This window comes from Pyxicephalus adspersus, chromosome 12 (genome assembly GCF_032062135.1).
Source record: "Pyxicephalus adspersus chromosome 12, UCB_Pads_2.0, whole genome shotgun sequence".
Lineage (NCBI taxonomy): Eukaryota > Metazoa > Chordata > Amphibia > Anura > Pyxicephalidae > Pyxicephalus > Pyxicephalus adspersus.
This window is the reverse complement of record NC_092869.1, coordinates 712,697-725,823: the sequence shown is the minus strand read 5'-3', so window position 1 is coordinate 725,823 and position 13,127 is coordinate 712,697. Positions and strand designations below refer to the sequence as shown.

The 13,127-nt window shown below is 47.3% G+C and overlaps 1 protein-coding gene across 1 annotated transcript in view; it reads right to left on the bottom strand.

Annotated features, from left to right (window-relative positions):
* Positions 1-343: 343 nt before the first annotated feature.
* The window catches only part of NPR1 (natriuretic peptide receptor 1), a gene marked incomplete at its 3' end in the record, with an annotated part of 14,114 nt that continues 1,330 nt past the window's right edge, over positions 344-13,127 (bottom strand). Inside the window, 12 exon segments of the mRNA XM_072427597.1 lie at positions 344-430; positions 809-977; positions 1,073-1,228; positions 1,728-1,887; positions 2,301-2,372; positions 2,516-2,620; positions 5,501-5,578; positions 5,773-5,847; positions 6,696-6,816; positions 8,493-8,577; positions 8,841-8,976; positions 9,052-9,143. Of these exon segments, the coding sequence (XP_072283698.1) occupies positions 344-430; positions 809-977; positions 1,073-1,228; positions 1,728-1,887; positions 2,301-2,372; positions 2,516-2,620; positions 5,501-5,578; positions 5,773-5,847; positions 6,696-6,816; positions 8,493-8,577; positions 8,841-8,976; positions 9,052-9,143 (1,336 nt within the window).

The following is a 13,127-nucleotide window of genomic DNA, read 5'->3' as shown; positions in this document are numbered from 1 at the left end:
ACACCAATGGATATTCAGACATATGGGGGATCTGGTGAACTCATTCACCCCCTGGCTTCCTTTATCTTATTGTTGAGAGCTCCCACCAATATAGTTCCCGAAAGAAACGCGGGATAGTCATGGGGTTTGAGTCTCCTGAATGAGGTCTGGGCTGAGTTCAGCTGCAAATAATAGAAATGATGATGTTTTTCCGGAATACCTGCATTGGTGTACTTTCAGCAGATAGAGCAGTGAACCCTACAATATCGCTGAAGTAGATGGTGACACTATCAAAGGCCTCAGCTTGTACTGTCTCTCCTCTCTTCAGCTGCTCAGCCACGGAACTGCAAGGAAAAAATGTGCAGTCCGGTCCTCCACCAGTTCCTCCAGATTATTAGCGTACTGCTCCATGCGGGACAGAAGGTTGTCCAGGATATTTGTGCTGTTCTCCCTGCAAACCATGAAAATACCACAATATATTCATAGAAGTAACTTATAATGAAAGATGGGCCATGTTTTATGCCTCCTGGGTGCTTTTTCCCTGGAGGGGAATGGAAGGTCAGAATTTGGGGCATGCTATGAATTCAGGAACCCATCCACTGCGCTATCAGTGGTCTAGACTGGTGGACTGGTTGGCACACACTGGGCACCTTATTACTAACTAACCATCAAGTTACTGCTTCTAAATACATGACTGGTATTGCTGACTATGTGCCCCCTATGGGTTCTACACAGGTAGAACCTGAAAGTCTAAACAAAATCTGCACCTCCATAGGACAAGAATGTGTAAAGTTCATAACAGAGGAGTTCCCAATATCCAGATCCTCACCTGTTGAACTTACGTAGCAGAACCTTAATCTGGTTGAAGTCCGGCCTGTCTAGAAGATCCTCTGCCCAGCACCTCTGCATGAGCACCCCCAGTTCCTGAATATGGCAGTAAAGGTTAGTGGAGGGTCGGAAATATGGCTTCTCCGTGCTCTTCACTCGTTCTATTATTTCTGCAAAAAGAATTTGAAGAGTTTAGGAAGCGACATCCAAAAGACAAATAGCAATCTTGCGAACGCTGGTGTCATCTGGCTGGTCAGACGCTCACCTTTGGGGCTGTAGTCACCGCTGTCCATGTAGAAGACGCCATTTCGAAGAGCAATCTCTTGAAGTATGATGCCAAAACTGTAGACGTCTCCTTTCTGAGTCCCCTGAGGATGGGGGGATTCCTTGCGAAGGAGCTCTGGAGCAGTCCACAGCTTCTCTGGAACAACAATGGGTACATTTCAGATTGGTACAAAGGGTTGTGAGCGAGGACTATTATACCATTCATTCCTTTTACCTTCCCATTAAAGCTGCACTTGGACCCAATTTTCCACTCATCTACATAGGATGGTTAAATATGTCTATGTATACTTTCCATGATATTCAGAACTTTGTTACCATCCCCCATTTAGGTAAATCTCATTTTACTGCTACCTTGTGCTGATATAGGTCATACAACTTCTACGGGACACACGCAGCTTACTTTCCTCCAAATGTCCACATGGCATTGTGACATAGATAGCAATGGTAAAAAACACCTGAGCAGTCAATGAGTGCTCAATCCCATGTAAGTACCTGGCCCAGGGTCGGGGGCCACAGTGATGATAATGAGACACATTGAGATGAATAATAAAGAAGTTATGGTGAAACTGGACTTTTCCAATAACTGCCACTCATCAGACTGCCCCGTATATGTCAGTCATGGGTCTCCATCTTACTGGCAAAATAAGCGTGAGAATCTTCCGAGTCAACAGCACAGCGGAAGCTGGCCAATCCGTAGTCCGTGATCTTCAGGACGAATCGACTGTCCACCACACAATTGGAGGACTTCAAGTTCCCATGGGACCCAATGACACTATTGTGCAAGAAGAGCATTCCCTGGAAGAGAAGTAGACAGTCAACCCAAAGGAACAAAGACATAGAGAACTATAAAGAGAGGGGAAATCAATGAATCCTTCTCCAGCACCCCCTGCAGTAAAGGGAAATGGGACGTTCTCCATCAAGCTGAACCCACTTTGATCATGCCAGGGTACATTACCCCCATATTATTATCATTATTAATAATAATACCTCCATATGGACCATTCATATCAGTTTCATGATAAGGTTATACTCTTGTCTATACAGAGTTCCCATTGGCTTCCTCTAATGCCCTAGTATCCATATTAACGAACATCCATTAGGTGAGGATTTAATGATGATTCCATTTAAAGATGGCCAGTCTAAGGTAGAGTTTGATTGACATGATTAGAATTGTGAAGACAAATGTCCCTGACACAAGCTTTCCTCACCTTAACAATATCATTTATCAATGAATATCTGAACATCCAGTCCAGGGTAATGCTCTCATTTTCCAGAATATCCTACAAAATATAAAAAAGGTTATCATGAACACCAAATTTCTACAGAATATTTTTAGGGGGAGGGTGGGATAGAGGAATATTTCACTAGGGGTCAGTGATGAGATAATCTGCAGAATATATTGCAGGGTCTGATTGTGTCTCACCTGCAGGCTCCCTCGGGGGCAGTACTCAGTCAGGATACAGATATTGGGAGGGTCTGTACACGCCCCAACAAATCGCGTCAGGTGCTCATTCTGTACGTCCCTCATCTGTAAGTAGAATAAAGATTAGACACATATTATTATTATTATTATTAATAAACAGGATTTATATAGCGCCAACATATTACGCAGCGCTGTACATTAAATAGGGGTTGTAAATGACAGACTAATACAGACAGTGACACAGGAGGAGAGGACCCTGCCCCGAGGAGCTTACAATCATATAATGATCGGAGTGACAACATTTTCCATACTTGTGTCAGTGCAAATCTCTAACTATCTTTGTGTATCACAGCCCTGCCCCCTCATACATCCTTAAAGTGGAACCCATGAGCACCGCAATATTCCGGGCTGTCATCCTCATCCTTGATTTACTGCTCAGTCACTGGGAAGAGTTATGTGATCTCCATACTTGTGCCTCAGATTGGCAATCATTCTGCCACTGCTGAGCAATCTGCGGAGGAATATACATGGATTAAATGAAGGATTTGCCAGCATTTTCTCCCCGCCGGCTGATCCCCTTTCCCTATTTGATGTAACCTTCACGTTTCTCCTTCTTGCTGGAAATAAATGTGTTTGTGTTAGCGCAGAGATCTGGCTAATATTGGTCTGTGCAGAGGAGCTCGGTGATGGTGCTGAATTAAATGTGGATATATCTCTTCAGCAGTCTGTCCGCGGGGAGGGGGCGATTGAACATTGCAAACACCAGGGAAATGTCAGTGAATGTTCTGATTAATATTGGGCCTTGCAAATAACATTAACAAGAGCTTTCAGGAGCAGAATGAGAGAGCGAAGGACACAGAAAATGTTACAGACAAGGGTACCGGCGGCACAGCAAAAAGAGACAGTCGGAGCAACGGAGAAGAGAGAGAGTTGGATGAGGGTGGAAAATTTGGAAAAGCAGGAAAGGGCAGTTCAACCCTTTGGGCAATGGAAAGTCACCCCCAACCATACTGCCATTTACCCTACTAAATGAGACCATTGGCTTCTTCAGTGGGCAGCTGCAATGGTTACTGACCACCACAACACTGCAACCTGTAGAGCACAGCCATAGCTCACCAAGTCTTGTTCAGCCACCTGGCCCATATTGGTGAACACGGAACCTTCAGCTCCTTGTACAGAGCTGTGTGAGGTTTGGGACCTTATCTGAATTCAGACAATTCTTGGAGGAGCTGATATAAGTTTTCGGCTATGGAATGGTCCTGTTTAGGACCCAAATGACCAATGCATAGCCACCATGTAAATTGAATGTCAAGGAGCCAAAGCAGTCCATTCAGCCTACAGATTGAACACCACAGTGATGTTATAAAGGCAGCCGGTTTCCTTTCTCCAGGCTACGTGGACCCAGTCTGATGCCTTTCATCCCTTAACAGTCCATCTCCACGCTGTGCATTGATTTCCGATAAGGGTTCAATCCCACACAGCCCTCAAATCTGTGATTAAGGATAATTTACTGGGGGCTGTTGGAGTAAAAAGATTTCCTTCCCTGAGACCACACAGGAGCTGTGTGGGGTCTGAGCACTGATCGGAGAAGGTTAATGGCCGGTTCTGGGGCTCCGCACAACTATCCATTACAAAGTAGAAAACTATTCATTAAACATACCGCCTGCTTATGTTAAAACAACCACCTGACCTCCAGCTGGGCCGGCACTTTCCATCTGTTGTTCAATCGCCATTTCAATTTATTCAGCACCTTCCCATTGAGCACCAATCACCCATGTTTGCCCTTCCAAAATATTAAACTAAAAGGTGAAAATTGGGAATTGGTCCTTTAATTTTTATTCAGTCAGTAGCGGCCGTGGGCGCTCGGCGCACTTTTCATTAGGGGAGATTGATTTTTCATTTGGCAACCCGTCCAGCTCTTAAAAGGTGTATGGCTTTTTAGAAGCGGAGGCACCCAGGGGCCCCTCCATGGGGCTTCCATGAGAAGGTTGTTGTAACCGGCCGCCCTGGGTTAAGCAGCGGGGAGCGCGGGGCTCCTGCCAGCGCACTCAATAAAACGACAACAAACAAGGCTGTTTATGTTTAACAAGAGAGTTTTGTGTTGTGTCAGCAACAATTCCTGCGACCCCGAGCCAAGGAAGTGTCAACAGCGGGATGGCCCCCAGATGCCAAGGCGGGTCGGAGCACAACAGCTGGAGGGAAAGAATTTAGCTTCAATGCGGCCAGAAAGTTAAAGAGTTTCGAGAGCAGCACGGCTGATCGGCCCGCTCGTGGTGATAATCAACTACATCATGTACGTGTGTATTAAAGAGGACCTGTCAAATCCATGTATTGAAGTCTCTGACACGTCACAATGTACAGAAACAGTGTTTCAGAAAAGTACCAACTTCTATCAATCAAAAGCTGTCCTGGGACTCCATTCAATGACTGCATAGGCTAAGATAATCAGATCATCAGTCTGCTGCAGACAGGAGGAAGCATTTCCTCAGTCTCAGCACCCTAGTGATCAGACTGTAGCCTTGTAGCAGGATACAAATTCAAAGGCTGCAGAAGTAGCTAAAACCTCTCTTCCTCTTCTTCAACCCAAGAACTAGCCCCTTTCAGAACCTTCTTGGAGCCAGTCCGCGCATGAAGTAGATGGTGACCCTGGACAATGGCTGTACAAAGATGGGGAGCAAAGGAGGAGGTTTGCACCCTCGGCCTTGGTAATTACTGGAAGATTAGGAATATTCTGGATTAATCCAATGATACACAGGTATCATTCCCCTCTGTGACTGTGATACTGGGGAATATGAGGGGTGTGGGGTGCCTAATGTGTCTCAGTGTTTGCTACCACAAGGCACAAGCTGCCAGGTATGGGTGGCATGATATTTCTGGGTGGCACCAGGTTCAAGAGCTTGGCACATAAATGTGTAAATTTATCAGCAACTGTTTCTTTTGTGACAGATCCCCATAAATCATCCCAAAACCCCAGAAAATGCTTACATATTTCAGCTCGAAGAGGACCTTTCGAGTCAGTTCGATGCGCTTCTGGTTTAAGTATTTCACAGCAACAACATTGCCCTAGAGGAATAAATGGAAAATAAAATTGTGACAGGAAATACCAAATATCAATTTGTAAGATGAAAGGTCATTGATAAGATTACAGAACTGTGCCATATTGGACCCTGAGATCCATCCTCCAGGGAATGACATTATGGTCAGAGTGCTGAAGATAATCTCTCCCGTTACAGTCGATCCAATGGTCATACAATTACCTTGTAGTACGCCGTCTTGGCATAAACCTGGAATTGACCCTCCATGGTGAGCAGGGAGCCATAATTGGAGCCTCTCTAGAGATAAAATGACAAAAATTGCAAGATAGTTCACAAAGATCACAAACATCTACAATGGATCATGGTGGACTTGTGAAATGGTGAGGTGGCTTAATGGAGTAAACAACTGGGGGTGACGATGCAAGGATTGGGTTGTAATGAATGCTGTGTCTCTTTCTGGTCCTGCTATGGAAAGACCTCATGATGTGATGGACATTGAGGAGAGTTGGGTTCTGACCATAAGGATGAAAGTTGAGTTCTGACCATTAAGATGAGAATTGGGTTCTAAACATGAGGATGGGAGTTGGGTTCTGTCCAAGAGGCTGAGAATTAGGTTCTGAGCATGAGGACAAATGTTAGGTTCTGACCATGAGAATGAGAGTTGGATTCTGATCATGAGGATGAGAGTTAGGTTCTGACCAAGAGGCAAAGAGTTGGGTTCTGACCATGAGGATGAGAGTTGGGTTCTGACTACGAGGATGAGAGAATCAGAGTTGGGTTCTGACCATTCATATGAGAGTTAGGTTCTGACCATTCAGATAAGAGTTGGGTTCTGACCATTCAGATAGGAGTTGGGTTCTGACCATTCAGATGACAGTTGGGTTCTGAAACTTTTTTTTCTTTTGTGAGCTCAGCCCAGAGACAGGACAACAGAAGAATGGAGTAGTCTGTGCGATGGCAGTGAGAGGATGGCTTTTGTTATTAGTAGGTTCCCGATTTTACTTGTTGTGTGCAACACATTCTAAAGAAGCCCAAAGAAGGCTTCTATATGGCTGATACAGTGCATGCAGAGATGGATGTTTCTGATGTCAGAACCATGATCAAGTTGTTGGTATGGAGGCAGGGGATATGACTGGGGCAGTTACCAATGACAGTGTTAATTTGCTCCCGGCACGGCGCAGGTTCTTCTCCATGTTGCTGGTCTGGATGTCCTCCCAACGTACTTTCCACAGCTCAGCTGCCAGCTCCTTCTCCAGCCGCAGCTTCCTGCAAGAGACAGAGAGAAGACCCCGATCAGTGCGAAGCAACTGCTAGAAGCGGCTGGCACAGAGTACATTCCATTACCTTTACATATTACAAATACTAATGGGGAATGAGGTGACCCGGATCATCAGTGCTGCAATCCTGGCCCATCTCTGCCACTGGCACATATGCAATATCTTCACCCAAGGGACTGGCTGCCTGCAGGTACAGACTAACAAGCTGACGTTATAATCAGCATCTCTGACCACCGGGAGCTCTTATCGCCTGCAGGTAGGTCAGCAACAGCCCAAGGGTGTCCACGATTTCTCCAAATTAGGAGCAGTGCTAAATAATATTGTCCTATGGTCCACCTAAAACAGTCTGAACATGAGGAATCTGCGTTCAGTGGAGAAATGGCCCCTTATATTAAAGGTCATAGGAGAAATGCCCCCTTACATTGGAGGAAGGTGGAGAAATGCCCCCTTAAATTGGAGGTCTGTGGAGAAACGCCCTTATATTGGAGGTCAGTGAAAAAGTGCTCCCTTACATTGGAGGTCGGTGGGGAAATGCCTCCTTACATTGGGGGTTAGAGGAGAAATGTCTCCTTCTATTGGAGGTCGGTGGAGAAAACCCCCCTTACATTGGAGGTCGTTGGAGAAATGCCCCCTTACATATTGGGGGTTAGAGGAGAAATGTCTCCTTCTATTGGAGGTCGGTGGAGAAAACCCCCCTTACATTGGAGGTCGTTGGAGAAATGCCCCCTTACATTGGAGGTCATTGGAGAATGCCCCCTACATTCGAGGTCTGTGGAGAAATGCTCCCTTACATTGAAGGTCGTTGGAGAAATGCCCTCTTACATTGGAGGTTGGTGGAGAAGTGCCCCCTTACATTGAAAGTCGGGGGAGAAATGCCCCCTTATATTTGAGGTCAGTGGAGAACTGCCCCTTTACATTGAAAGTCGGTGGAGAAATGCCCCCTTATATTGGAGGTCGGTGGAGAAATGCCTCCTTACATTGGAGGTCAGTGGAGAAATGCCCCTTATATTAGAGGTCCATGGAGAAATTCTCCCTTACATTGGAGGTCTTTGAAGAAATGCCCCCTTACATTGGAGGTCATTGGAGAATGCCCCCTACATTTGAGGTCTGTGGAGAAATGCCCGCTTACATTGGAGGTCCGTGCAGAAATGCTCCCTTACATTGAAGGTTGTTGGAGAAATGCCCTCTTACATTGGAGGTCGGTGAAGAAACGCCCCCCCAGATTGGAGGTCGGTGGAGAAATGCCCCCTTATACTGGCAGTGGGTGGAGAAATTCTCCCTTACAGTGGAGGTCAATAGAAAATGCCCCCCTAGATTGGTAGTCAGTGGAGAAATGCCCCCTTATATTGGATATTGTTGGGGAAATGCCCCCAGAGTACCCCTGGGTTAATCACCTTTTCCCCCTTAAGGATTTTATAGTCAATGCCAATCCTAATTTCCCCTTCTATTTGTTTTTACGGTGAAACAGATCATTGCACCAGATTGCACTGTTAGCCCAACTTCCCCCATCCGTTTCTACTAATTAAGGTGAAATTTGCCTTGGAGACGTCGGAGAAGTCCTCAATCGGTTCACTGAAGCCCAGCGGTGAATCCAATCCTCAACTCCTATAGTAACAAGACCCGGGTTTGCTATGTACCCCCCCCATCCCCCCAGAAGAAGAGTACCTGTATATGAAGATGGAGGAGATGGCGATGGCCAGGAGGATGAAGCAGATCACAATGGAGGTCACTTCCAGGACGGAGAAGCTGGCTGGGAGAGGAAACACAAGTAGCATTATGAATATCGGTAAGATCTGCCACGGATAATGACCATCATGCTGGACAATATCTCTATACACATCTTCTATTCTGGAATGGATACATTGTTACCCAGCTATACACTCTGATTACTTCCAGCCAATCAGGTGCCTCTGATAATAATAATTTGGGTATGGATACGTTGTCACATTCAGAAAATCACAGGAAGTCTGAGCTCCACACGTATGGATGAACCCATTCAGCCCCTTCCCTTACTTTTCATGCATTCGGGGTTATTGTTGTCAAACCCGCAGGGTGGCACGTCCCTGGGCACTGTACCCCCCGGCCAGTGGATCTCTGTGCCTGGCACCCTGTTGATGCTCCTCTGAGTTCCGTTGTAAACTGCCACAACCTGCAAGAAACAGAATGATGGTCACCTGTCAGAGCCAATCACAGTCCGCGTTCAACCACCACCTGCCTGTCTCACCTGGAAGTTTTCACCCGTCTCAGACATGTCCCACAGCGAGTAGTCATTCTCTCGGTCACCATTGTCATCGATCTTTGTGAATCCCGACACCCCTGTGACAGAGGGACAGACATGAGAACTCTACAGGAGAACAGCCCTTGTGACAGCTCCAATGACAGGGGAATTACATAATGGCTGAAGAGGACATGACAGCTGATGGGGGCATGATGGCTGATAGGGACACGATGGCTGATAGGGATATAATGGCCGATAGGAACATAATGGCTGGTAGGGACACGATGACCCATGAGGACATGACAGCTGATGGGGACATAATGGCTGATGGGGAAACAATAGCGATGAGGGCATGATGGCTGATAGCGACATTATGGCGGCTTAAAACATAACAGCTAATGAGAACATGATGGCTGATGGGGACACGATGGCTGATGTGGACATGATGGCTGATGGGGATACCTCCAATGACAGGGGAACTACATAATGGATGAAGAGGACATGACAGCTGATGGGGTCATGATGGCTGATAGGGACACGATGACTCATAGGGACGTGATGGCTGATAGGGACATGATGGCCCATGAGGACATGACAGCTGATGGGGACATGATGGCTGATGGGGAAATGATAGCGATGAGGGCATGATGGTTGATAGGGACATTATGGTGGCTGAGAACATTACAGCTAATGAGAACATGATGGCTGATGGGGACACGATGGCTGATGTGGACATGATGGCTGATAGGGACACGATGGCTGATAGGGACACGATGGCTGATGGGGATAGCTCCAATGACAGGGAAAATAATTGGCTGAAGAGGACATGACAGCTGATGGGGGCATGATGGTTGATAGGGACACAATGTCTGATAGGGACATGATGGCGGATGAGAACATGACAGCTAATGAGAACATGATGGCTGATGTGGACATGATGGCTGATAGGTACATGATGGCTGATGTGGATACGATGGCTGATGGGAATATGATGGCTGATAGGGACATGATGGCTGATGGGGATACGATGGCTGATAGGTACATGATGGCTGATGGGGACATGATGGTGGATGAGAACATGACAGCTAATGAGAATGTGATGGCTGATAGGGACATGATGGCTGATGTGGATATGATGGCTGATGGGAACATAATGGCTGATAGGGACATGATGGCTGATGGGGACACGATGGCTGATGAGGACATGATAGCTAATGACATGAGCTACGGACATGAGAGCAGCAAAGACATGGGGGCATTGGTCCCCTCCCAAAACCATTGTTAGTAAATAGGCTGTGACAGTCGTGCAGTTTGTAACTGTACACCAAGGTGAATGCAGGGGTAAAGAGGACCTGTCTGGACCAAATGATGTCTGCTGAATCCCTGCAATGTCCAGGCCTGGTATAAGAAGCCTGTGAAATGTTTCCTCAGTTCAGGCCGGGGAATGGTGCTCCTCTTATGGGACAGAACGGGTTAAGCAGCGCCAGCTCGCACATCACCAGAGAGGTCTGAGCTGATTGGTGTGTTGGAGCCACATAATGGAGGGAAAATTACCCTAAATAGGGCTGTTATCCTGAGAAGCGACTTGGATAATGGAGTGGGACGAGGGGAGGGGGTATTACTGCTCACATTCAGCTACCATAACATCCATCTCGTTAAAGGAAATGGATACCGAATATTTGTAAAGCCATGAAAGCCCATCGGGGTCCCCTGCACTGGGCTCCCTAGGCACTAGGGGTGTCACTGCTCCCCCTCCATGTGCTGCCTCCCTTAAAGGAAATGTGCCCCCCCCCCCCCTTATCATCTTTCTTTAACTCAATACTTGGAAGTATGAATGATCATGTGACTCACTCCATGTTCTTGGAGAAATGGGACCCGGTGTGTTCATGAACCCCATACAGACTCCATACTCTCTGAATCACCTGGTTGGTACCACGCAGGATGAAAGGCGCATTCACCTTTTAAGCCCAAATTAAGAGCCTGGGAAAAAGAAGTCAACGCTTTGTGATCATGGAATCTGATATGTGGGCTCAGCATTGCTCATCACCCAGATTTATTATTTACTACTACTATTTATTACTCCAGGGTTTTACCCCATTCCCCCCAATACCCTTGCTCCATTGGTGTCCAGTGACAGCACCTCTTCCACCAGCAGTGGGGGGTCCTGAATGCTGCAAACCCTAGCCCCACTTTGTGTCCCCTCCATACCCCAGTTTACCCCCCCCTTCGTCCCCCTGTTGTACTGTCAGTTCTCCTTCTGTCTTCCAATTGTACCCCAAATTCCCTCCCTATTGTACCCCACCCACCCCTGACCCTATATTATACCCTATTTATTCCCCTTTCCTTTTCGTAACCCAGTCCCCCACTTTGTGTCTCCTCTTTACCCCAATCGCCCCTCTTCCTCTCTCTTATACCCCAATCCCTTCTATGCCCCCCTCTATTACACTCTGATCCCCCTCTGTCCTTCTATGAAACAATCCCTGTTCTTCTACCCCAATCCTCCTCCATCTCTCCTCTTTACCCTAATCCCCTCTCTTTACCTCCATTGTACCCCAACCCCCTCTCAGTCCCTCTGTGATACCCCAATCCCCCTTTTGCCCCTCCATTATATCCCTGTTCCACTTTCTGAAAGTCTATAATACCCCAATTTCCCTCCTTTGACTCCTTTTCATATCCCAGTCCCATAACAACATGGCACTGTGTATTGAGCCCAGGCAGGTTTGATGATATACCCCCAGGGGGGAGGGTCTTTGAGGCCCTTGGTTCACAGAAAGTGGGTGTGGTCTGCAGGAGATGACAGCACTGGACAGGAGGTAGGTATTGCAGCGGTTTTGATGTTTCCATGGTTCTGTCCTTAGGCGTTTAGGGGTAATGGGGGGGGGGGGGGACACATTCCCGGAGAAGGAAGGAAGATATTAGTGTTTGCATCTGCTGTAATCAGCGTCGGCCTGACCTGGCAGCGCCCAGCTGCTTCCTGTACGTTCAGGAACCCAGAAGAATGGATGCAGAGGACAGTACAGGGCATGACCCCGCCGGAGGGAATTTATGGGTTTATGTAGAACTTTGTGCTGGGGGAATCTAACAAGCAGGAGATTCAAGGCATCGTACTCCACCTATAGCTGGAATATCTCTATGGGCCGGACTGGCCCTTTATACGCTGCCTCACCCCCACCAGCAGAATAAGAGACAAAAATATACAGGACAGGTAGATCCAAACATTTCTACCACACACATAAAGAGGGGCCAATGGGGCAGGAACAGGGGGTACAGATAGAATATTGGATTATAGATGAGAACGGAGGGGGGACTGGGGTACAATGGAGAGGCAGGGTGAAAATTAGAGTTCAATAGAAGGGTCACTGTGAGATAAGAGAAGGACATAGAGGTCAGCAGGGTACAGAAGTAGCACAAAGGGGGGTTGGGGTAAAATAGGGGCACTGAGGGGTATTGGGGAACAATAGAGAATTGGAGGGGTCACTGGGGTATATTAAGGGCAGAGAAGGGGGCCATACCGCATAGGGACACAGTGGAGGGACAGGTGGGGTATTAAGTTAAACAGCGGGGTCACTGGGGTACAGTAGGTGAGTGGGAGATTGGAGTATAATAGATGGGCAGAGCAGTCACTGGGGTAAAATAGAGGGACAGAGGAGTCATAAGGATACCATAGAGAGCCAGAGGGGGTCACTGGGGTTGATTAGAGAGAAAGAGGGGTCACTGGGTACAATGGAAGGACAGGGAGTCACAGGGGTACCATAGGGAGACAGGGGTCACAAGTTGAGGGCCAGAAAGGTAACTTGCATACCATAAAAGGGCACTTGGGCCATTTGGGTACAATAGAGGAACAGAGGGGTCACATGGGTAACACAGAGGTTCAAAGGGGTCACTAGGACACATTAGAGCGCCAGAGGAGTCACAGGGGTACTATAGAGTAACAGAGGATCACTGGGGTTAAATAGAGGGCCAGAGGGCTGAATTTGGTACTGTAGAGACAGAGGGTGACTGGGGTTGAATAGAGGGACAGGGGGGTCCCTGTTGTTGATTAGAGGGACAGAGGGGTGACTGGGGTTGAATAGAGGGACAGA